This window comes from Nicotiana tabacum, chromosome 17 (genome assembly GCF_000715075.1).
Source record: "Nicotiana tabacum cultivar K326 chromosome 17, ASM71507v2, whole genome shotgun sequence".
NCBI lineage: Eukaryota > Viridiplantae > Streptophyta > Magnoliopsida > Solanales > Solanaceae > Nicotiana > Nicotiana tabacum.
Window position 1 is genome coordinate 54,419,420 of NC_134096.1, and position 22,280 is coordinate 54,441,699.

General features: G+C 36.5%; 2 protein-coding genes across 2 annotated transcripts; one reads left to right on the plus strand and one right to left on the minus strand.

Annotated features, from left to right (window-relative positions):
- Positions 1–16,476: 16,476 nt before the first annotated feature.
- Positions 16,477–19,703, plus strand: LOC107761086 (pto-interacting protein 1). Its single transcript, XM_016579253.2, has 6 exons — positions 16,477–17,218; positions 17,466–17,723; positions 17,819–17,991; positions 18,357–18,436; positions 18,549–18,696; positions 19,129–19,703. Exons 1-6 carry the CDS (start codon positions 16,633–16,635, stop codon positions 19,462–19,464), a joined length of 1,581 nt encoding a protein of 526 aa, XP_016434739.2. The 5' UTR covers positions 16,477–16,632; the 3' UTR covers positions 19,465–19,703.
- A 584-nt stretch (positions 19,704–20,287) lies between these two features.
- On the minus strand, positions 20,288–21,167 carry LOC107761088 (polcalcin Nic t 2-like). Its single transcript, XM_016579255.2, has one exon. It carries the CDS (start codon positions 20,935–20,937, stop codon positions 20,677–20,679), a length of 261 nt encoding a protein of 86 aa, XP_016434741.2. The 5' UTR covers positions 20,938–21,167; the 3' UTR covers positions 20,288–20,676.
- Positions 21,168–22,280: the final 1,113 nt, after the last annotated feature.

The following is a 22,280-nucleotide window of genomic DNA, read 5'->3' on the forward strand; positions in this document are numbered from 1 at the left end:
AGATAATTTTTGGGCATGAGAGTTGTTTATCTTACATGCATGTGCTATCAAAGGGTGTAGGAAGATTGTTGAGCTAAGAATGGTAAAGATTGGGTTGCGGGATGATGGAATCCTCCATAAAAGGGCCTTGAAACATTAATGCTTACCTAGTGTTTGATAAAATGATCAAACGAGGTAGAACCATAATCATCTTCCTAATTTTGGTTCAATTTGTTATATTTCTAAAATAGATTGAAGTTGCTAAGAATTTCGGAACATTTTAGAGTTTAAGGAAGCTCAATTGAGGTATGTTGGCAAAACTCTTCTTTAAGAATTGGAATTCCCATTATCTTTGTAAGTTCCAAGATGTTGATTACAAACCGAGTATTCCGATAAGTTTTGTGATAAAGATATATGTTCAATTTGTGTTTCAAATGCTCTTATCATATTGCATTATAAATTAAGTATATGTTTCAAACTATGGACTGTGTATCCACATGTTATCATTTCAAGTCGTGATTTATGTGAAAGTTATTATGCCAAGTTGTGTAGAGATTGGGATTTTGATACACCTCCACCAGCATATATTGGGGTGAGAAGGCATGACCGCTTTGTGTAGGGATTATGGTATTGTGGGACTGCACCTCCACCCGCATACATTGGGGTGAGGCGGTACGACCGCTTTGTGTATAGTTTGGTATTGTTGTGGCACCACCATCCACATATATATATTGGGGTGAGGCGGCATAGCCGCTTTGTGTTGGTATTGGTATCGTTGATGCATTTCCACCCACATACATTGGGGTGAGGCAGCATAGCCGTTTTGTGTTGGTATTGGTATCGTTGATGCATTTCCACCCGCATACATTGGGGTGAGGCGGCATAGCCGCTTTTATGTTGGTATTGGAATCGTTGATGCATTTCCACCTGCAAACATTGGGGTGAGGCGACATAGCCACGTGTGTAGGTTCTTGGTACTGTGGTTATACATCCACCCCCCACACATTGGGGTGAGGCGGCAGGGCCGCTTGAGTAGAGTTGTGGTATTATACATACAGCTCCACCTGCATACATAGGGTGAGGCGGTGGAGCCGCTTTGTGTGAAGATGGTTACAGAGGATCTCATCTTAAATCTTATAAATGTTATTGATAGCTCTTAATAAGCTTGCTCTGGTTTAAACGGTTATCTATATTATACTATTGTCGCACTGGTTCATCATATTCATCTTGTATTTCTGAATTCTTAAATTGGTGTTTAGTTTTCATACTAGTACTATTCGACGGTACTAACGTTCCTTTTGTCGAGGGCACTGCATCTTTAAATGGATACAGGTGGTTCCACAGCAGGAGATATTGATCAGTGATAGCAGTACACCTTCTTCCTAGCTGACTTGGTGAGCCCCACTTCATCCCGGGGTCATGCATCTTTTGTTCTTTGTGTATTCTGTTTGAGGTATAGCCGGGGCCTTATTTCCGGCATTATCATTGTGCTCATATTTATCTATAGATGCTCCATAGACATAGTGTGGGTTGTATAATGGTATTGGGGAAGTCAAACTCGTGTGTTGTGCTAGAATTACTATTTCCACTTCAGATTATGAAAAATGTGTTTGCAGACATGATCACTTTATATTTTGATTAACGAAAACATATATATTCTCACTATTCATGGTTGAGTTTGGGTAGAAGGAAATCTAATAGGCTTGCTCGGCTAGATTCACATGGTTGAGCGCCGGTTGCGCTCCTCAGTTTTGGGGCATGGCAGCCTTGGAGTTGATTATATTCGGGACCAAGTCAGAGTGGGTGACTCTCAATAATGGTCCTAGTAGATTCAAAAGTTAAGGTATGGTGTCTAAGGATTTTGAGTCCATAGTATGGTTGAATATCGATCTTTTGCAGCGGATTATGATAAATGAGTTGCTGTTATTTCTAAGGAAGATCCAGAGTAAATTAGGAGAAGTCGGGTTTGGTTAGCAATGATTGAATTGGCATGATGATGGCAATGATCAGCTCCTTCAGCGTGTTGAGTTGTGCATGTGATTTGTAGCAGTATGTGCGAGGTTTGACGACCACCGTAATTTATTTTATTTGGGGGCATTCGAGCATTATGGAATATTATGTGTAGACGGATCCCGGAAGAATTATGGTGGTTTAAACCACTACTCGAGGTTTGTATTTTCTGTGGTCATGGGAATTTGGTTGCGTGTTGCAATGGATCTCTTGAAATAAGCTAAGTAAAATGTTTCTATATGATGAAGTGTTTACCCTATTAGTGGTTCCAAAGTTATGATGAAATTATTGTACTCTTGCGCATTGGCATGACTAAGTACAGTTTGGTGTCGACAAGAATGTCAAGAGCTCGAATGAGAGGGGAATGATTCAGATGGTTAGAGTAAGCCGGTACTGTCTTTGGCGTCACCTGAGATCAGTGCCTGGTGTGAAGAGGCTTTACATACTGAATGCGGATTCTTGAATTGCTTTACAACGTTGGTATTGCTGGTAGTATGAATGTACAAACTTGTTACCTGGTGCGAAAGGTCATGGGAGCATATCCCACGGGAAGTTCGTATAAATGTGACATGTAGTCACTTGATTGATTGAAGAATGGAAACCAAGTAAGAAGATTGTGGTAGTATTGCTAATTGGGAATTTATGCCTGGAGGGCGCTCGGTTTATTTGGTTGTGGACTGTGGGAGTTTGTTCCGGTTATGATGGTTATTCTCGTATGTTATGGGAAAAGGGTTATTATGGATCCTTCAAAGGTTATTAGCCTAGTACGGTGCGATCAGAATCGGCTTGATGTCTATGGATGGATTTAAAAGTGAATATGGGCTCTATGTCAGGCCGGATGTGTTCATTTCGGCATAGCGCCCTTATAGAGGAGTATTTGGACGTTGGATGCTATTTCGTCGTCGTCTATTTCATGTAATACTATATTGTACCGCATGAGTTATGGAACGGCTTAATAAATTTCCTATGTGTTAAGGTTTTGCATAACAATGGTGTTGTGTGAGAGGGATGGCTCTCGAGATTCAAATCATATATCGCACCTTAGTTGTGCTCGCATTTTGTAGCGTATGGCGCTATTTGTCTCCCCAAGGATGGTATTATGCACTTAGCGTGCTTGTGGCCGATATTCGGGGTTTTTTTGTAATAATGAGCATTCTAGCTCAGTAAGTATCTCCTTATATAGACTTTATGTTGGGATCGGGTTGCGCGCCGCAACAGTGTGATGTGGAATACAGTTCCTTATATTTATTCTTATGTGTTTTGTTTCTCGTTTTCCGAGGAAGGTTCATGACACCTTTTCGGTTGTCTAATTAGTTACGCGGGTTGAGTAATCCTTTCTAGATATCATTTTCCTTAGGTATCACGTTCGGGTTTGTAGCTTATTAGCACATTGTGGCATCATATGCGACTTTTGGAAGTGCTTGAGGTGACTTATTGCCTGGGCAGCTTATACTAGGTGAGATGAAATTTTTGGATCTGGGATCAATGCGATCAAATTATATGAAGCATATTAAAGAGCAAACACCATTAATCGGTTCATAATAGGGTGATGATTCTAGTCAAGAGGAGAGATTCAATGATTTGTTGACTCGGCAGTTGGTTATGAATTTCTATACGTCTCTTCCGTCGTGGCGGTATTGCAAGAGTTGGAACCAGACTTATATATGTCATGAGGTGCATGATGAGCATCAGATTCGGGGAATATCGGCTATTATGATCAAAGAATGTTATTATGGTCATGTGAATGTGCGGTGCATGGTGTGAATTCAGCAAAGGTATGCAGTCATGTTTTGGTACATCGTGTGGTGATTGATACGGTGTTTGTATGTTGGAAGTAGACCTGGCAGAGAATTTCGGATGTTGAAACTGGGCTCTAAGGCTTATTTGCCTAAATAAAAGAGAATATCTTCAGATTTGATCGAGCAAATGTGCTCAACTGAGTTGTGGTAGCACGGGTAGGTTCACGAGGTATTAAGCAGTGATTTCAGACAACTCCAGAGCAGTTCTTAGCATGTTCGAGGAGGAACGTATGTTTAAGTGGGAGAGAATATAACGACCCGACTGGTCGTTTTGAGCTCTAGCGCGTCGTTCGGCGGTTTCAGGTATTATGACTTGTAAGCGTGGACAGAATTAAAATTTCGGAATTTCAGAGTTGACTTGGAAAGATAATTCTCATTTCGAAAGCTTTAAGTTGGAAGAATTGACTAAGATTTGGATTTTTGAATAAACAGCCTCGGAATCAGGATTTGAAGGTTCCATCAGGTTTGTATGATGATTTCGGACTTGGACGTATGTTCGGATCGAGTTTTGGATACCTCGGGAGCGTTTCGGCACCTATCGTGGAAGTTAGCATTTTGGAAGAATTCCATAAATTTGGGTTGAAGTGCATTTCAATATTATCGATGTTCGTTTGGAATTCCGAGACTGGGGATAGATCTATATGGTGATTCCGGTATTGGGAGCATGACCGAAAGTGGATTTGGAGGTCCGTAGGTCATTTTGGGGTCATTTGGCGAAAGTTGGAAGTTTGGATAATTTTGAGAAGTTTGACCGAAGTGGACTTTTTGATATCTGGGTCGGAATTTGATTCCGAAAGTTGGAGTAGGTCCGTAATGTCAATTGTGACTTGTGTGCAAAATTTGAACGTCAATCAGACGTGAGTTCCGACATCGAATGTAGAAGTTTGAAATTCTAAAGTTCACTAAGCTTGGAATGGGGTGTGATTCATGAATTCGACATTTTTTGATGTGATTTAAAGGCTCGACTAAGTTCGTAATGTGTTTTGGGATGTGTTGGTATAATTGGTTGAGGTCCCGAGGGCCTCGAGTGGATTTCGGGTGGTTAACGAATCGAATTTGGACTTGGAAGAAAAGACGAGGCAACTGATATCTGGTGTGATCGCACCTGTGCAATAAGGGCCGCAGGTGCGAGCTAGTGGTCGCAGGTGCGGTTTGGGCGTAGCTAGGCAGTGACCGCAGGTGCGAAGGGTTGTTCGCACCTGCGAGGTCGCAGATGCGAAGGTGCGTCGCAGGTGCAAGAGTGAGAGAAGAATATGGGAGCGCAGGTGCGAGAGTATGTCTGCACCTGCGAAGGCGCAGATGCGGAAGGAAAGGCGCAGGTGCGGAGTCGAGCTAGGCAGAGGGAATGCGTAGGTTCGGGGTTTTGGCCGCACCTGGGAGACCGCAGATGCGACGAAGACGCCGCAGGTGCGTAAGTCGGGGCTGGGCAGTATCTCATTTAAAGCGAGGGTTTGGCTCTATCTCATTTCATTTTCGCCCATGGGAGCCGATTTTTGGAGCACATAGGAGTGCCATCTTCATCAATCATAATGGGGTAAGTGTTTTCTTCACAAATTTTGAGTTAAATACATGAGTTTATATGGATTTGAATATGGAAATTAGTATAAATTGTGGGGTTTGTGGTAAAAAATCTAGAATTTGGTATTTTGGATTTTTACCACGAATTCGGGCTTGGAATTGGGAATAAATCATATATTTGAGTTCAAAAGGTTATGGGTAATGATTATCTACGAAAATTTTCGAAATTCGGGCACGTGGGCCCGAGAGTGGTTTTTATCGACTTTTTGATCGGGGTTAGAAATTGTTATAAATTGGATTATAATGAGTATTCGAGTGTATATCAATGGGTTTGCATAATTATTAGCTAGTTTTGGGGCATTGTGCATCGATTAGAGTTTTTGGAAGGGCTCGGAAGCTGGTTATGAAACTACGGAGCGAGGTAAGTCTCCTTTCTAACCTTGTAAGTGGGAATTAACCCCCATAGGTGAACTAAACTATTGTGTGCTTCTATTTGTGGAGGCTACGTACGCACGAGGTGACGAGAGTCCGTACGTAGCTACTAGCTATGCCTACGTCCGGGTAGTTTTAGGCTCACATCATGCCTTGTTGATATTATTATTGATTTATGTTTATTGTTTGCCTTGAGAGGGAGCGAGATTGAGTCTGCTTATTAAATGTTTTGAAAGGAGTTGAAATTGAAGAACTTAAGATTTAAAAGATTTCATTTGAACTTCGAGATTCGAAAAGAATTGAGGAATAATATAATAGCTGAAGAAATCTATGTGTAATCGCGTCGCATGTATGTTTCGCGAGCAGGGTAATTTCCTTAAGAAGTTACAAGCTGAATTTCCCTTATTTGTTAAAAGAATCAATAAAGAGATATAATTTTAATGTTAAATTTATATTTGACCGCGTCACAAGTATGATCCGCGAGCGGGGTGATTCCTTAAATTTATGTTTGACCGCGTCACACGTATGATTCGCGAGCGGGGTACTTCCTACTACTCTCATGGGAACGGGCCGTTTGCCTCGGCAGAATAAATAGATGCATCTATGGTTCACGCCATTCGACCCTCTGGCAGTGCACGGTTTAAATATTTATTGGATCGGGCCGTACGACCTTGGCATGATTTGCGCATGCTTGTATTGCTTGCCTTGAAATTTATAAATAATGATATTACCTCCCTGGTCTGAGATAAATTGATAAATGATAAAATGTGAATTTGGAAAACTCTTATTAACAAAGGAATTGTTTACTTGATTCATGATTTTCTTGAGTTTACTGCCGTTTTTAATAAATTCACGACTAATTATATTATTGATGGCCACAGTAAATATCGAAGTTGACCCCTCGTCACTACTTCTTCGAGGTTAGGCGGGATACTTACTGGGTAAAAATTAATTTACGTACTCATACTATACTTGCTGCACATTTTGCGTAGGTATATATATGACTAGTGGCCTTGGGTACTCTCGGAGGGGTAACCATTATATTGGAAGGTAGTCTCACGGGTAATGGCGGAAACTCCGCAAATATGGAATACATGTTTCCTCGATTATTTGTGGGTAAGGCCCTGAAGGGACCCATCTTGTCTGGTCTTATTCTTTCCATGTAAGAATTCTCTGGTTAAAAAGTCGGGTAAAGAATTTTCTTCGCCTATAATAAAATCGATTTGAAAATCGAAGCTTGATAATAATGCTTGCCATCTCGCAAAAATCTGTTTTGAAATAAGATTTTTTACATCTTTTTATAAAATCTCTTTAGCTGATTTACAATCAACTCTAAGTAAAAATTCTTTATTAATCAAGTCATCTCGAAATTTAGTAATACATAGTACTATAGACAGAATTTTTTTTTTGACTGCACTATAATTCTTTTGAGCGGAATTCCAGATTCTTGAAGTGAATCGAACTAATTTTTCTGAAGATTGGGGAAAGACTATTTGTTTAAGAATACCACCGTACCCTTCGTCTGAAGCGTCGGTTTCTACTATCATGAATGCATCTGGATTTGGTATACCAAGACACGAAAGTTTTTGAATAATTGACTTGACCTTTTTAACGGTGTCTGATTGTTCTATGCTCCATGGAACTGGGTTTTTCTTGAGACGCTTGTATAGTGGTTCACAGATTTTCTTAATATTAGGGATGAAGTCTACAACGTAGTTTACGCTTCCTAAGAACCTTTGTAGTTGAGTTTTGTCTGTTATTTCATCAGGGAACTTGGACGAGAACTCAATGGCTCTACAGATTGGTTTGTAGGTTCTTTGGTATACGCCATGTCCTAAGAATCTAATGGTTGTTTGAAACAACTTAATCTTCTTAGCACTTACTACTAAGCCATTGTATTTTATAATCTTAAAGAATGTATTTAGATGTTTAAAATGAGAATCTATGTCCTCAGAGAATATTAGAACATCGTTAATATAAACAATTGACATATTACTATATGGGTTGAATATATTATTTATAATGTTTTGGAATTCTGATGGGGCATTCTTCAACCTGAAAGGCATAACATTTCATTCATATTGTCCAAAGGGGACATTGAACGCAGTTTTATATTTATCCTTTTCATTAATTTGTAATTTCCAGAAACCTGATTTCATGTCAAATTTGTTGTATATATTAGCTTTATAAGTTCTTTTTAACAAATCTCTTTTATTAGGTATCTAGTACCTAATCTATTGTAGAACTTTGTTTAGCGGTTTGTAATTAAGTATAAGCCTAGGAGCTCCTCTTTCTTTTTCTGCGCTATTGTTAACGTAGAAAGCTGCATAGCTCCATGGTGATTTTGATGGTCTTATAATATTCTTTTTAAGGAGATCATTAATTTCGTTCCTGCAAATTTTTATGAGATCATGGTTCATTTGGTTAGGCCTTGCCTTTGTGGGTATGGCCTATTCTGTAAACTCATTAATATAAGGTAGTTCAACTACATGCCTTTTTCTTTCCCAGAAGGCATTGGGTAACTCTGAACAAACTTCAAGTTTGAGTTTTTCTTGAAAATGGTTAATCTTTTCCTCTATTCCCTGGATTTTTAAAGTTTTTTCTATTTTATGAACTTTTATATTATTTTTTAAATAGTTTACTTGATTAGAAAGTAGGTTTATTTTAAAAAATAGTCTTTGATTTGAGAAAGTCACTTTCCTCTTTTGAGATAAAGTTTAGGTATGGAAATTTTATTTCATTTCCTAATACTGTGGTGCAAATTGCATTCAGATTATCATGATATGGTTTGATCCGGGTTATGAATGGTATTCCTAGGATAATTTATTCGTTTATATCCCTAGTTACCACGAAGTCATTTATAAAACAGATTCTATCATTACAAGTGTGTGCTTTTGATAACTTATAATTTATCTTTAATTTTTCTCATGTGGCGGAGTATAGTTTTGTAGTACTTTTTTCAAGGTACTTTGTTGGTATTATTCCTTCCATTAAGCAGTTTCTGTCTGCACCTGAGTCTAGCAAAGCTAATTTATTTAGCGTGATATCTTTTACCTTTAATGTGATGGGAATATGATAGCTTTGAGCTCTTACTTTTGTAATTTTGGCTACAGTTGTACCACTTCCTGTTTCATATTGATTGATCGATTCGTCATCATTTATTTTTGAATTATCATCTTCTGTCAAAAATATTCACCAATTGGTTCTTCCTTATTGGCTTCTTGTAATATTTCTTTTGTAAGCTTTTTCATTTTTATTTTGTTAAGTCTAAGCTTAACAGCTTTTATTTTGTCTTTTACAGACTTTAATTCAATATGTAGGTGTTGAATAGTGGGTTTATCGTCCTTGACTGAAAATCTATTCATAACCTCTTTCATATTAAAAGGTTCTATTTTATGATGATTTCCCTTTTGATTTATGATGATATTTTTAATTCTGTTAAATATTTTTTTTTGATTTCTTCATCATCTATGTGATTGATGATATCAAATATGACTTCTTTTGAGTCATTAGTAATAACTTTAATAGAATTTTGACCACATACACATATTACACCAGTGCAGTTACAGTTATCTCCTTTAGAGCTACTGCTGCTATCTGAGCTATATGCCATATCGATTAACTCATTATCACTATTAGAATAACTTTCATCTGATGATGATGATGATGCGCTGTTGTTGTTTTCCTCAAGGATAGCGAACAATTTTTCTTTAGTATTTTTATCAATTTCTAAAGTGTTAACCTTTTTTTTTTTTCTTGTTGGTGACTCGGCATTCATTTGCTCTATGCCCTGTCTTTCCACATGACCAACACTTATTACCGTGTTTCTTTTTGGAACGCCTTTTGAACCTTTTCTTTTCCTTCTTTCTTTTCTTTACGCTTATGGAATCTTTTGGATTTCTCTGAAGATTTTTTATGTTGTTTTTATGCTCTTTTAGATAGAGCATTCTTTTTAGTTTTTTCCTGTATATTATTTTTTGTTTATTTTGAGGCCGTTTTGTCGTGCCTGTGTAATTATTTTTGGAATATATAAAATTTTCCCTTTTCGGCAATACCGTGTCTTTACTTTTCCAACATCTAATTGCAATTTTCTATTTGTGTATTGCTTTTAATGCCTTAGCATAAAATCAGACGTATTCTAGAGCATCCATTTTTCGGAGGTCCGAATGGGACCCGACTTTGATGCAACTTCGGATTACTTGTGGCTTCGAATCTTCGGTAAAACCAAAGGCGTTTAAGATGCTTAAGTGTCTTAGACGATATTTTTGCCGATGGTAACCTTTTAACTAGTTTTGATTTTTCGTAAGGGCATTACTTTTTTAGTACGGACTTCGGACGTCTCCAGGCTGTTTTTAGGGTGACCCTAGCCTTTCATATTTGGGCACTGCCTAATAGGATTCGTGCCTTCAGGACTCGATAACCCGGGTCGTCCGAATTTGTATCGGTCGACAGTCCCTGAGTAGGGGGCTTTAGGATCTGGGATCGAGAAAGTGAAACGCGTAGTAATAAAGTATAAGGGGAGTTGAAATTTCTTTCATTGCTTAATATGAAAAGTACATAATCAGAGGCACATAAACCTTGTGTCGTGGCTAGAGTGGACTATATGGGCACGGTTCATATGACCGTTTGACCCTTACAATGAATCCTAACCACCAAGCCTTAGCTTTTGACACATAAAATTTTCTTTTCCCTTGCTAAAGACTTAATCGAGGGGTAATAGCCCCCAGTTTTTGAGGCCGAACTTGTGAGGGCTCGGATATTGTTGATCTGATGTAAACGATCATCGATTATGGTTTAAAGCCAATCTTCAAATATAAGGTAGCACGTTTTACTGGTGTCTTATTAAAAACCTTGTCGAAAATCCACTTCGGGCAAAACCAGTTTAAGGAAAAAAGAGTGCAACACGTGCTTTCAGACCTAATAGCCATATATGCCCTTGGCCGAGTACCTGCATACGTTAGTCTGTAATATAATAAAATTAAAAGGAATTAAGTCCGTACCTTAGTGGTAGTACCGCTTTAAGTGTGCCACGTTCCAGTTGTTTGGCAGTGGTACACCGTTTCCCGCTTTGATTTTATACGAGCTTTTGACGGTTATTCCAACAACTCGATACGGTCCTTCCTAATTCGGTCCCAGTTTTTCTTCATTTGGGTTCCTAGTGTGTAGTTTTATCTTTCTCAATACCAAGTCCCCGACTTGAAAGTATCGGAGGTTGGCTCTTCGGTTGTAGTACCTTCCTACTCGCTGCTTCTGGGAGGCCAACCGGACCATGGAGGCCTCATGCCTTTTGCCCAACAGTTCCAGGCTCGAGATCATGGCCTTGTCGTTTGACTCTTCAGTAGCATATTAGAAATTGAGGCTTGGTTCTCCCACCTCGACTGGTATTAAGGCTTCATCTCCATGGACCAGAGAAACGAGGTGGCCCTGGTGCTTGATTTCGAAGTCGTACGGTATGCCCATAGGACTTCGGGAAAGATTTTCTTCCATTGTCCTTTCGAACCGGTCAACCTCTTTTTCAGGTTCTGGAGTATAGTTTTGTTCGTTGATTCCGTTTTCCCGTTCCCACTAGGATTATAAGGCGTTGATAGTATCTTCTTGAACTTGTAATCTTCCAAAAACTTACTCACCTTGCTATTTTCCGTAGTCGCAAACGATCTGGGTTGGTATTCCAAATCAACATATTATGTGATCTTAGATGAAGTCGGTGACGTCTTTCTCTCGGACCTTCTCGAACGCCTGAGCCTCGACCCATTTGGAAAAATAATCGGTCATAAATAGTATGAATTGAGCTTTACCGGATGCCCATGGCAGGGGACCGGCGATGTCTATTCCCCACTTCATAAATGGCCACGGAGACAGGACCGAATGGAGCATTTCTCCCGGTTGATGGATCATCGGGGCGTGTCTTTGGCACTCGTTGAGTTCTGTATGAAGTCTTTCGCATCTTTCTCCATTTCGGTCCAGTAGTAGCCGGTTCTAAATAGCTTCCGAACCAAGGATTCTTCCCCCGAATGGTTCGCACAAGTGCCCTCGTGGACTTCTATCATGGCATATTCGGTCTATCACAGTCCCAAGCATCTGGCTAGTGGGCCAAAGAAAGACCTCCTGAACAATGCCCCTACGATTCTTTAGGATCCGAAGGCAATTTTTCCGTCTTCAAGTAGTCTATGTATTTGTTTCTCTAATCCCAAGTTAAACTCGTCGAGTTCACTTCGGCGTGACCTTCTTCTATCACCAAATTCATTAGTTGCACCACTACTCCCGAGTTGAACTCATCGGAATCGACCGACGACCCCAAGTTAGCCAGTGTATCGACCTCACTATTTTGATCTCGGGGTACATGTTGTAGGGTCCACTCTATGAATTGGTGTGGGGCTACCTGTAATTTGTTCAAGTATCTCCGCATTCGTTCTTCTTTTACTTCGAACGTTCCGTTGACTTGATTTACAACGAGGAGGGAGTCGCACTTGGCTTCGATCACTTTAGCCCCAAGGCTCTTAGCCAATTCTAGACCTGCAATCATGGTCTCATACTCGGCCTCATTGTTAGTCAATTTCACAATTCTAATAGACTGCCTAACCATACTTCCCGTAGGTGACTTTAACACGATACCGAGCTCGGATTTATTCAGATATGTGTTTACCACAAAATTGGGTAACAATTAAATTTATACGCTGTTTTAAGGATATGCGACTTAATTCAACACGAACAATTAAGAATACCAAACAAATGAGTTAGGGATGATACGTTCAAACCAATTGCAATATTATGGCTAAGCATGAACTTAGACTGAACTATGATCTCGTCCTCGGTTGGACCCACGGTTCAAGCCCAGTCGTGAATGAAGAAGAGAGCAAATGAGCAAAAGTTTTAACAATAGCTAAAAGGCAGAAAATAAAGTTATATTGCTTTGATTTGCGTATTACAATGTGTTGAACAGAAGAAAAACTTTTCCTTTATATAGTAGGAGAGTTTCGGTCATAGTACAAGTCTAAAAAAGGTAAAAATCTTCTTTTTCTAGTAATTATTGATCCATGATCGACATCGAGCGAGATTCGCGCCGTGATATCCGGTTGAGTGCGAGTATTATGGCCCTCTATCCGTCGTGCATAACCATTCACTGTATCTCCCGAGGTCTAGAACCTGTATTCAGCCCGGGGTGCGTCAATATACCACGTCTGATATTGGATATGCCGCTCACTCTTCCCGGATCTCGATACGAAAGGTCTCTGACCTTGATTGCAATCTCGCGGATCCGTGCTCTCCCTCCGTTCTCTCATCGAGGAATCAGGGTAGCTGTTGCCCCAGATTTTACCCATACATAATAAATACTAGTAGACAGTAGTACAACCTATTGTAATAACTCGAACTTTTTTTTTATTGTCATCCAATTAATGTGTAATCCGACATGTCTTACACCAAACTTAATTTTAAGATTACACCTAACATTTTCTTAAATTATCTAAATTAATTTGTAATGCATTGTGATTCATTAGCCATCCTCATATTTGTTTAATTAGATTGAGAATTTGAAACAGATGTGGTCAGAAGTCCAGTCTCGAGGCAAGGCCGATCCAATGACTAAAGAGATACCACCTAAGCTGTTAAAGAATGGTAGTTGGAGAATGAGAAGGCCACTAAACTACATTCGTCATCTTTTCTGATTTTCCTAAATAGTTAGTGCATGCTTAATAATTGTTTGAAATTCTATATTGAAGCACAAACTTAATTGCTTTTCTGCTTCATATATTGTTACGCCTTGCCCGTCTGGCCATCCATCTCTGCCCCCTCTGAAAGTGGCTAATAATTAAATCTGTTCATACTTTGAAAGTTTGAATTAAGCTTTTATTTCATTGATTTTATTTTAATATCCAAAAGCCAAACATCCATTTAATCCATGTCAGTCGCGATTGAACAACACTCATGGTCGTGTGTGTTTATTTATAGTCATTTTGTTAAGTTGAAGTGTTCAAATGAAAAAGTTCTAAGTTTATCTATTGAGATGATAAACGGGTACAAGTCTAAGTGGTAAAGAGGTCATTTTACCTTTATAAAATCAGTTTCAATACTTAAATAGTATTTTTCAGCACTTATACTTATGAGCTATTTTAAATAATCTAACCCAAACGGGCTCGAAGAGTCTTCACCTCCTCTCTCTCCATTTAAACGTTTTTTGTTTTTTCGTATATTGCCATTAACATCTAACTATACAATTAGATTAGTCTTGTTCGGATTTGTCTTATCATGACATGGTATCATCTCATATTTGTTTGAACCCACGTGTTGAACGTCATGATTCAATCATAAATCTTATTTAATTTTTATTTCTCTATACATGGAGGTAAATTCATATGCATGATCAAATCACTTTTACATATTATATTAGGTCAATTATCACGTATCGTCGATTACCAATTAATAATAATATACAATGTAAAGTTATTGATAATTAACTTTTACATGATTTGATAGTTTAAATAATTTTTTAGACATCAATGTGTAGCCGTTACACTTATATAACATAATTCGGCAAAAGGCCAAATATACCCCTGTATTTTCGAAAATGGTCTAATAATATTTCTCGTTATACTATTGAGCTATATATACCCTTCCCGTCATACTTTAGAATAAATATACCCTTATTTTGGATGGAGTGCCACGTGTCAGCACCAGATGAAAACGACTCATTTCATTTTTTTACCCGATCCGTTTTTAAAAACCCACCACCCGACCCATTTTAAAATTCAGTTTTTTAAAAGCATATATTTTGTAAAAACTAGATTTTTTTTTTGTAAAAACTAAAGAAAAAAAAAGTAATTTGCAAAATATATATTTTTAAGTCTTTTCAGTTTTTTTAAAGTATTTTTTTTGTAAAAACTAAAAAAAAAAAATTTAAAAAAAAATATTTTAAAAACTGAAAAAATATATTCTGTAAAAACTAAAAAAAAAAATTTGCAAAATATATATTTTTCAGTTTTTTAAAGTATTTTTTTTGTAAAAATTGAAAAAAAAAAGATTTTGCAAAATATTTTCATTTTTTTAAAACTAATACATATGTAGTCCACTGCTTTAGGAGAGTCTTTTATTCAGTTTTTAAAAAAAATATTTTTTTTTAAGTTTTTACAAAAAGCATACTTTAAAAAAACTGAAAAGACTTAAAAATATATATTTTGCAAATTTCTTTTTTTTCAGTTTTACGGAATATATATTTTTCAGTTTTTAAAGTATTTTTAATTTTTTTTCCAGTTTTTACAAAAAATATACTTTAAAAAACAAAAAAGACTTAAAAATATATATTTTGCAAATTACCTTTTTTCCAGTTTTTACAAAAAAAAAATTTAGTTTTTATAAAATATATGCTTTAAAAAAACTGAATTTTAAAACGGGTCGGGTGGTGGGTTTTTAGAACGGATCAGGTAAAAAATGAAATTGGTCGTTTTCATTTGGTGCTGACACGTGGCACTCCATCCAAAATGAAGGTATATTTGTTCCAAAGTATGACGGAAAGGGTATATATAGCCCAATAGTATAACGAGGGTATTTTTAGACTATTTTCGAAAATACATGGGCGTATTTGGTCATTTGCCGATCATAATTACATCATTTCAAACCTTGGATGTCTCTCTACAAAGTGACTTTTCTTTTCCATAATAGTTTCAGAGTTTAATTTTTCTATACTATTAGTATTAATTTGAAATAACAGTCCATAATAAGCTCAAGTAGTCGCCTATAAAATTATGAGCTAATTTGGATTGACTTTTTTTTAAGTGCTTTTAAGCTAAAATCACTTTTAAGTCATTTTATAGTGTTTGGATAGAGTAAAAAAAGTGCTTTTAAGCACTTGTTTTTAAGCTAAAATGACAAAAACAAGCCAAACATCAAAAACTAGAATTAATAACTTATCACTTTTAAATTATTTTGGTTAAAAAGTCACTTAAAATAAACTCATCCAAACGGACTCTATAATACTGACAACTTATAGCATGTTTGGCCAAGTTGAAAAAATCATCTTATTTTGAGAAGCGTTTTTTTTAAAAGTGCTTTTGAAAAAAGTATTTTTGGAGAAAAACAGTTTGTGTTTGGCCAATCATTTTGAAAATCACTTTTGAGTAATGATTTGTGTTTGGCTAAACTTTTCAAAAAGTGCTTTTAAGTATCAAATTATGAATAAGGACATGAATAGATTTACTTAATAGTTAATATTATAAGTAAATAAATAATCTTAAAATTTGTTATTACATGCAATAATTAATTCTTTTTATTTTATTTAAGTAAAATATGAAAATAAAATTTAAAAGTACTTTAATTATTTTAATATTATTTAAATATATTAAAAATCATTCAACAAATATAAAAGCATTCACCCCTAAAGTCACTATATATTAGAAAGCTATCTTAAAAATAAGAAGAAATACTTATACACTAATATCCTAAGTATTAGGTTTAACGGTTATTTTGGTATATACTATATTTTGTTAATGGTATTTTTGGTAAGAAGAAAAGTTAAACTGCTAATGGTTCTACTTTTGGAAAGAAGATACGTTCTTCCCAAAAGTACTTTTTCTTCCAAAAAAAAATTGGCCGAACACCTTAATTTAAGGGAAAAAAATACTTTTGAAAAAGAAAAAAAAAACAATTTTGCTCTTTGGAGAAGTTTGGCCAAACAAGATATTAGTATAACAAATTAAATTAAATATTTGAATCATTTTAATTATAAATTCCCTCTCAGTGTCCAAGACAAGACTCTCTGTCTTTCTCTATCCAGGGATTAATTCTCTCCTCCCCTTCAAGCAAAGTTGTTTCCTCTCTATCTTCACCTTTTCTTTATTCTTTCTTTCTGTTGGTTTCTGGGTTTCCGTGTAGCTTTTTGAGATCCACTTCCACTTCACCAAAAATGGGGTATTCCCCAAGTAGTTGTACTGACTCTTTGGAGGAGCGTTTTCACAACCCACACTCCTCAAAGACTCAAAATTTAGCCATTAAAACTAATCACTATGAGCTAAAGATTAAATCTTTAATCTACAAAATGATTTGGGATTTTGGATTAGCCTGTATTATCCCACCTCGTAGACGTCGAAATTCTGTAATCAAGAATCAGTGCAAAAATAAAGATAACGAAAATGGCAAATATTTGGAGCATAACAAAGCTTGGTTACTTGCAGAGGCTGGAGGGTGTGGTGGTCCAGAGTTGATTAATGCGGACCCACATTCTGTTCACTCTTCTTTTAGGTTCAATTTATGTACTCAAGTTGAGCTTGATGAGTCAATGAAGTTGGAAAATAGCTGTTCTTCTTCTTCTGCTACTACTACTGTGTTAATGGTGAATTTGGATAATGGGTTTACTGATCTTAATAAATCTGATCAAGAGCTCAAATTTAGGAAAGTTGAGTCTTTAGAGAGGAATATTTCTCCTGTGGTTCATTCCTTGATTAGGTTCAGCTTTAATGAGATTGCTTCTGCAACTAAAAATTTTTCCAAAGGTATGTTCAATTTCTTGCCCGTTCTCCTCTTTTTTTCAATGACGGTGGTGCCTCTGGTACTGGTGCCAGCTTGCACAGCACGTTGCAAGTCCATCAAAGCATTGGAAGAAATCACTTGGCGTTTTTTGCTATCTTCTTGGCCTTTCTCTTTTCATGTATTTCAATTTATGTTTCTTGAAATGGGTTTCAATTTCTAGGATTTTATTTTCTTTGATGTGTTTTGATTTATATTTCTTGAATTGGGTAGGAAGAGTTTTGGGAAGAGGAGCACTGAGCTATGTATTCAGAGGAAGAGTGGGATTTTTGAGGACAGCAGTGGCAATTAAGAGGTTAGATATGGAGGACAAGGAGTCTCCAAAGGCATTTTGTAGGGAATTGATGATTGCTAGTTCTCTTCATAACCAATACATTGTTCCTCTTGTGGGTTTTTGCATTGATCCAGAGGAGGGTTTATTTTTGGTGTACAAGTATGTATCTGGTGGAAGTTTAGAGCGGTATTTGCATGGTAAATAGTCTTTGCTTTCCTTTTTTTCTTTTGTGGAATGATTTTTAGTTTGACTTTACAGTATTTCAGTGAGACTTAAATTTATTCATTTACAGGGAAGAAGAGGGGAGTTAAAGGTGGTCCAGCACTTACATGGTCTGCTAGGTATAAGGTGGCTGTAGGAATTGCAGAGTCAATTGGGTATTTGCATAATGGGACTGAGAGATGTGTTGTTCACAGAGACATCAAGCCCTCAAACATTCTTCTTTCATCAAAGAAAACTCCCAAGGTAATGAAAAGGATATCATTTCATTAAAAAACTCATTTAGGTAATTGTCAATATTTTGATGGATATACTAGCCAATAGTAATTCTTTTCGTAAGGGTGGTGTCTGTGTCAGCTTGTGTATTCTCGACTATTCTATCGGATACCTACTACCTTCCACCAGCACATTACTGGATAACTCTGTCTACCAAGGATTAGACAAATAGATAGAAGCTACTTATTATTCTTTTTATCTCTATTGGGATTTGAAGTTCGGTCCCCTATAGTTCTCCACTTCATTGAACATTTGGCCACACTCTTGCGTGCTAGCCAACAGTAGCTTTTTCTGGTCGATTGTGCTATAATTTAATTGTTGCTTGGTTTATGCAGTTGTGTGACTTTGGCTTAGCTACATGGACTCCTGCACCTTCAGTACATTTCCTTTGTAAAACTGTGAAAGGAACATTTGGGTAAGATTTCCACCAGGAAAACTCTTTAGCATAACAATGACTACGATCCTGATGTAGCTTAACAACAAAAGTATTTCCTACATTTTATCAGGTTTTAAAACTACATTTGCAGGTACTTAGCCCCAGAATATTTTCAGCATGGTAAAGTGTCTGATAAAACTGACGTTTATGCTTTTGGCGTTGTCCTGCTGGAGCTATTAACTGGACGGAAGCCAATTGAAGCGAAAAGAGGACCAGGAGAAGAAAACTTGGTTTCGTGGGTAGGTGATTGCTTAAATCTATTCCTAATCTGGTCTTCAGTATAGCCTTATTTTGATACCTAAGTCTGTTTGTCTCCCTCTAAAGTCATACACTACTGTCATTGCTAACTATAAATGCCGTCAAAATTTGTCCAAACTCTGTTTCTCCTAAAGTTTCTGATCCTAAATTTCAGTGGTGGGAAACGTTTTGGAATTGCATGTGATCTTGAGATGATAAAATACTTTCATTTAGCTATTGTTGCACAAGTGAGTCTGCATCTGAAGTAGTTGTATTCAAACTCAATGGCAGTAAAGTTTTGTACCCAAACTTGAAAAATGTTGGCACTTCGCTATCCTTCATTTGGACTTCCCTTCAAAATTTAGAAGATGTTCAATTGGTCATTACTAGCTTTCTATGCAGATTTTTAAAATTTGATGTTTCTCCTTACACAGGCAAAGCCACTACTGCAGCAAGATGTTCTTGAAAAGCTTCTTGATCCAAGACTTAAATTCCCTCGAAAGAATGTTCCCCAAATATCTCGGATGGTTCAAGCAGCAACTGCATGTATACACACTGAAGAATCTCGAAGGCCCGATATTGATGAGATCATCGACATATTGAGAGGCAGAGAACCTGATTCGTTCAGGCGGAAGAATACCATTTTACCAAGTAACAGCTGTGTGATTGACTCCCAATTGCAGCAGACTAGAAACGAAATGAAGAGTCATTTAGCCTTGGCGATGCTAGGAGTTGCAGATATTGAGGATGATGACCTTTATTTTCGTTGAAACAAAAAGTTAAATGCGAAAGTTTTTATCCTTGTTTGCCATTGCCCCATTCAACTTGAAAGGGAGGAAAATTATAGTGTGACAACTGATAAGCTCGTTAACTTTGTAGATAAAAGAATCATCCTGATCGATGAATTCTGTGTTTGTACGTACTGGTTTCTTGTCCCCACTCTAAGGAAAAACTAAGGCAGTTTCTGTATTTCAAGATTAGATAGGAAAGTTGCAACATTGTTTTCTTCATTGCAAGTTAGTCTTTCCTTGGACATTCTAAGTGCCATGTATTTTAGCTATAATCAGCCAACTTTAGATATGTAATTTTGTATTACTACTTGGTTAATAGAAGAGTACATAGGTGGGCAGTTTTTATCATTTTCCTTTCAGATTCTTTCTTCCTTTTTATCTGCTTCCAATTATAAATCCATAATTCCATTTAAACAAGCTCTTTTTCTCATCTCCAAGAAAACTTGGTCCTTTTTTCAAAACCGTTCATCCTAGAGATATAGGAGCAGTATATCACAATCTCTTGAACATTAAACTTATTTGAACTTTAGAGTTAGACATGCATGTTAGAACACACTTTTTCAATTCGGAATTCACGTCTAAATTTTATATTTGTATTTGGGGAAAAGAAATGAAGAAAAGAAAAAATATTCTTGTCCATTTCCATAACATATTCCCTCATGCCAATTCTCTATTCATGCACGATTACATACTAGTATTTCTTTATTAATACAAGGACAGAAGTTGATCGATCCAATTCAGGTTAGGTAATTAAGAAAGAGATGGTTCAGAAAATACAAACACTATGCCATGCACAACAATCAAAATCAAGATCAACTTGCAATAATTTGGCATGGGGGAAACCAAGACAGCTCAACTCTCACATGCGACAACAATTCAAATACAAGGTTAACAAACTTGTTGCTGAATCTTGTTGACCCACGTTGTCACATTAGGAGGGAAAGAAGATGAACAACAACAGCAAATTTTGTTTTAAACCCCACAAATTAAAATGAAAAAAATACATACAATCAACCTCAATATGATGTAAGAAAAACGGATGTTACAGTTTAACTAACTTAAACGGTTTCTTCAACAAGAAAAGAGACAGAAAATAAGGCAAGTTACGTAATTGTGTAAAAATTCTTTGCACTATCTTTGTGTATAAGTTAAAATCCATATCAAAATGATGAATTATATTAAAAGTGGAAGCTAGAAAATTTTAGCAACATCCCTAATCAAGCCTCTGTTGGCTCGGGAAAATTCTGTGAACTCTTGAAAGGAAATGAAACCATCTTTATCAGTGTCAATTTCGTCCATCATATACTTAACTTCTTCAGGAGTAACAGAGCCCAGGGTTTGCAACGTCTCCCCAAGTTCTGTAGCAGATATTTGCCCATCACCATTTTCATCAAATCGCTTAAAGATTCGTTCTCGATCAGCTATATCTTGTGGATCGTCAGCCTCAGCCATTCTTTTATTTTATAAATCTTTTCTGATGGCAATAATGTTGTAAAGTTTGTTCTTCTTTGTGATTAGTCTAATTTTCATTCACTTAGATTCAAGAAATGGCTTATTTTTGGGGTTAAAAAGAGGTAGATCTCTAATAATGTATGGTCATTGGTCACCCTTAGCCTTAGGAGGTGGGTCTTTTGTGGGAGAAACTAGATCTAAAAGGGTCTAGAGAAAGACAACCGCCCATAATTAAAGACCATTAACGGAAACAACAAATTCAGTATTGAGATATTTGAGGGACCAATTAGAGAAATTGAATCTGAAACCAAGAATTAGGATCATAAATTTCAATATAAATATCTACCAAATTAAAGTGAGGAATAATGTGCATATGCATCCATATGTGGTCAGAAACTATTTACAAATTGGAGCTATTTACTCTTTATATGCTGGAGGATAAGGGCACAACTATTTAAGCTCTGCTCCTCACTCTCTCATGTTTTAAAATGACATATTGCATATTTCCTATCTTACATGTTTCAAGAATTAATCCACGAACATCACATAAAAATTGCTGGCTAGGTCTATATATTGCACTGTAGCCTGCTACTTTCATATATACATTAAAATTGTAGTCTGCTAGTTTCTCAAAATTTACAATAAAATAAATGTTAGCAGCACTTTTTTTTTTGCCTTGCTTTTTTAATTTATTTGGGTTAGAAGTGATGGGGGCAGGAAATGAGTTGGACTTTGCCATTAATCGTAAGTACATGTATGTTATAACACAACAGGAACACGAGACAACAATGTTTCAAAGCCTGTTTGGCATCCAGAAGAAAACGTTTTTGTTCTTGATAACAATTGATCAGCTTTCTCTTGTTTGATTTAAGGAAATTTTACCTATCCATACCACATTATAAACTTATGTACCCCTTAAATAAGTTATTACTTAATTACATTGACATATACAATTTACCATTTATATACAAAATAATATATTAGACTCCAATCTTACCCATTTTTTCATCCTCTTCTTCCTTTTCCAAATTTGTATCATACTTATTGCGTCTGGAATACTGCAAAAACTCAATCGTTGGAAAATGTTAGTTGGTGAATTGTGGGCAGTTTTTCGTCGACTCAAATGCCCAAACACCATGACAAAATTCATGATTGTATTGCGTAATGCAATTGGAGCTTTTGAAACAGTGGAAAAATCGAAATAATGGACAAGAATCAGATGGGTTAGTTATCTTGAAAACAGTAAAAAAATAATAGCTATTAAAAATCTCTATTGACAATCATTAAAAAACTTTGAAACTCTAAATTTAAAAATTAAATTTTGTGAAACTGCTATTTGTTTG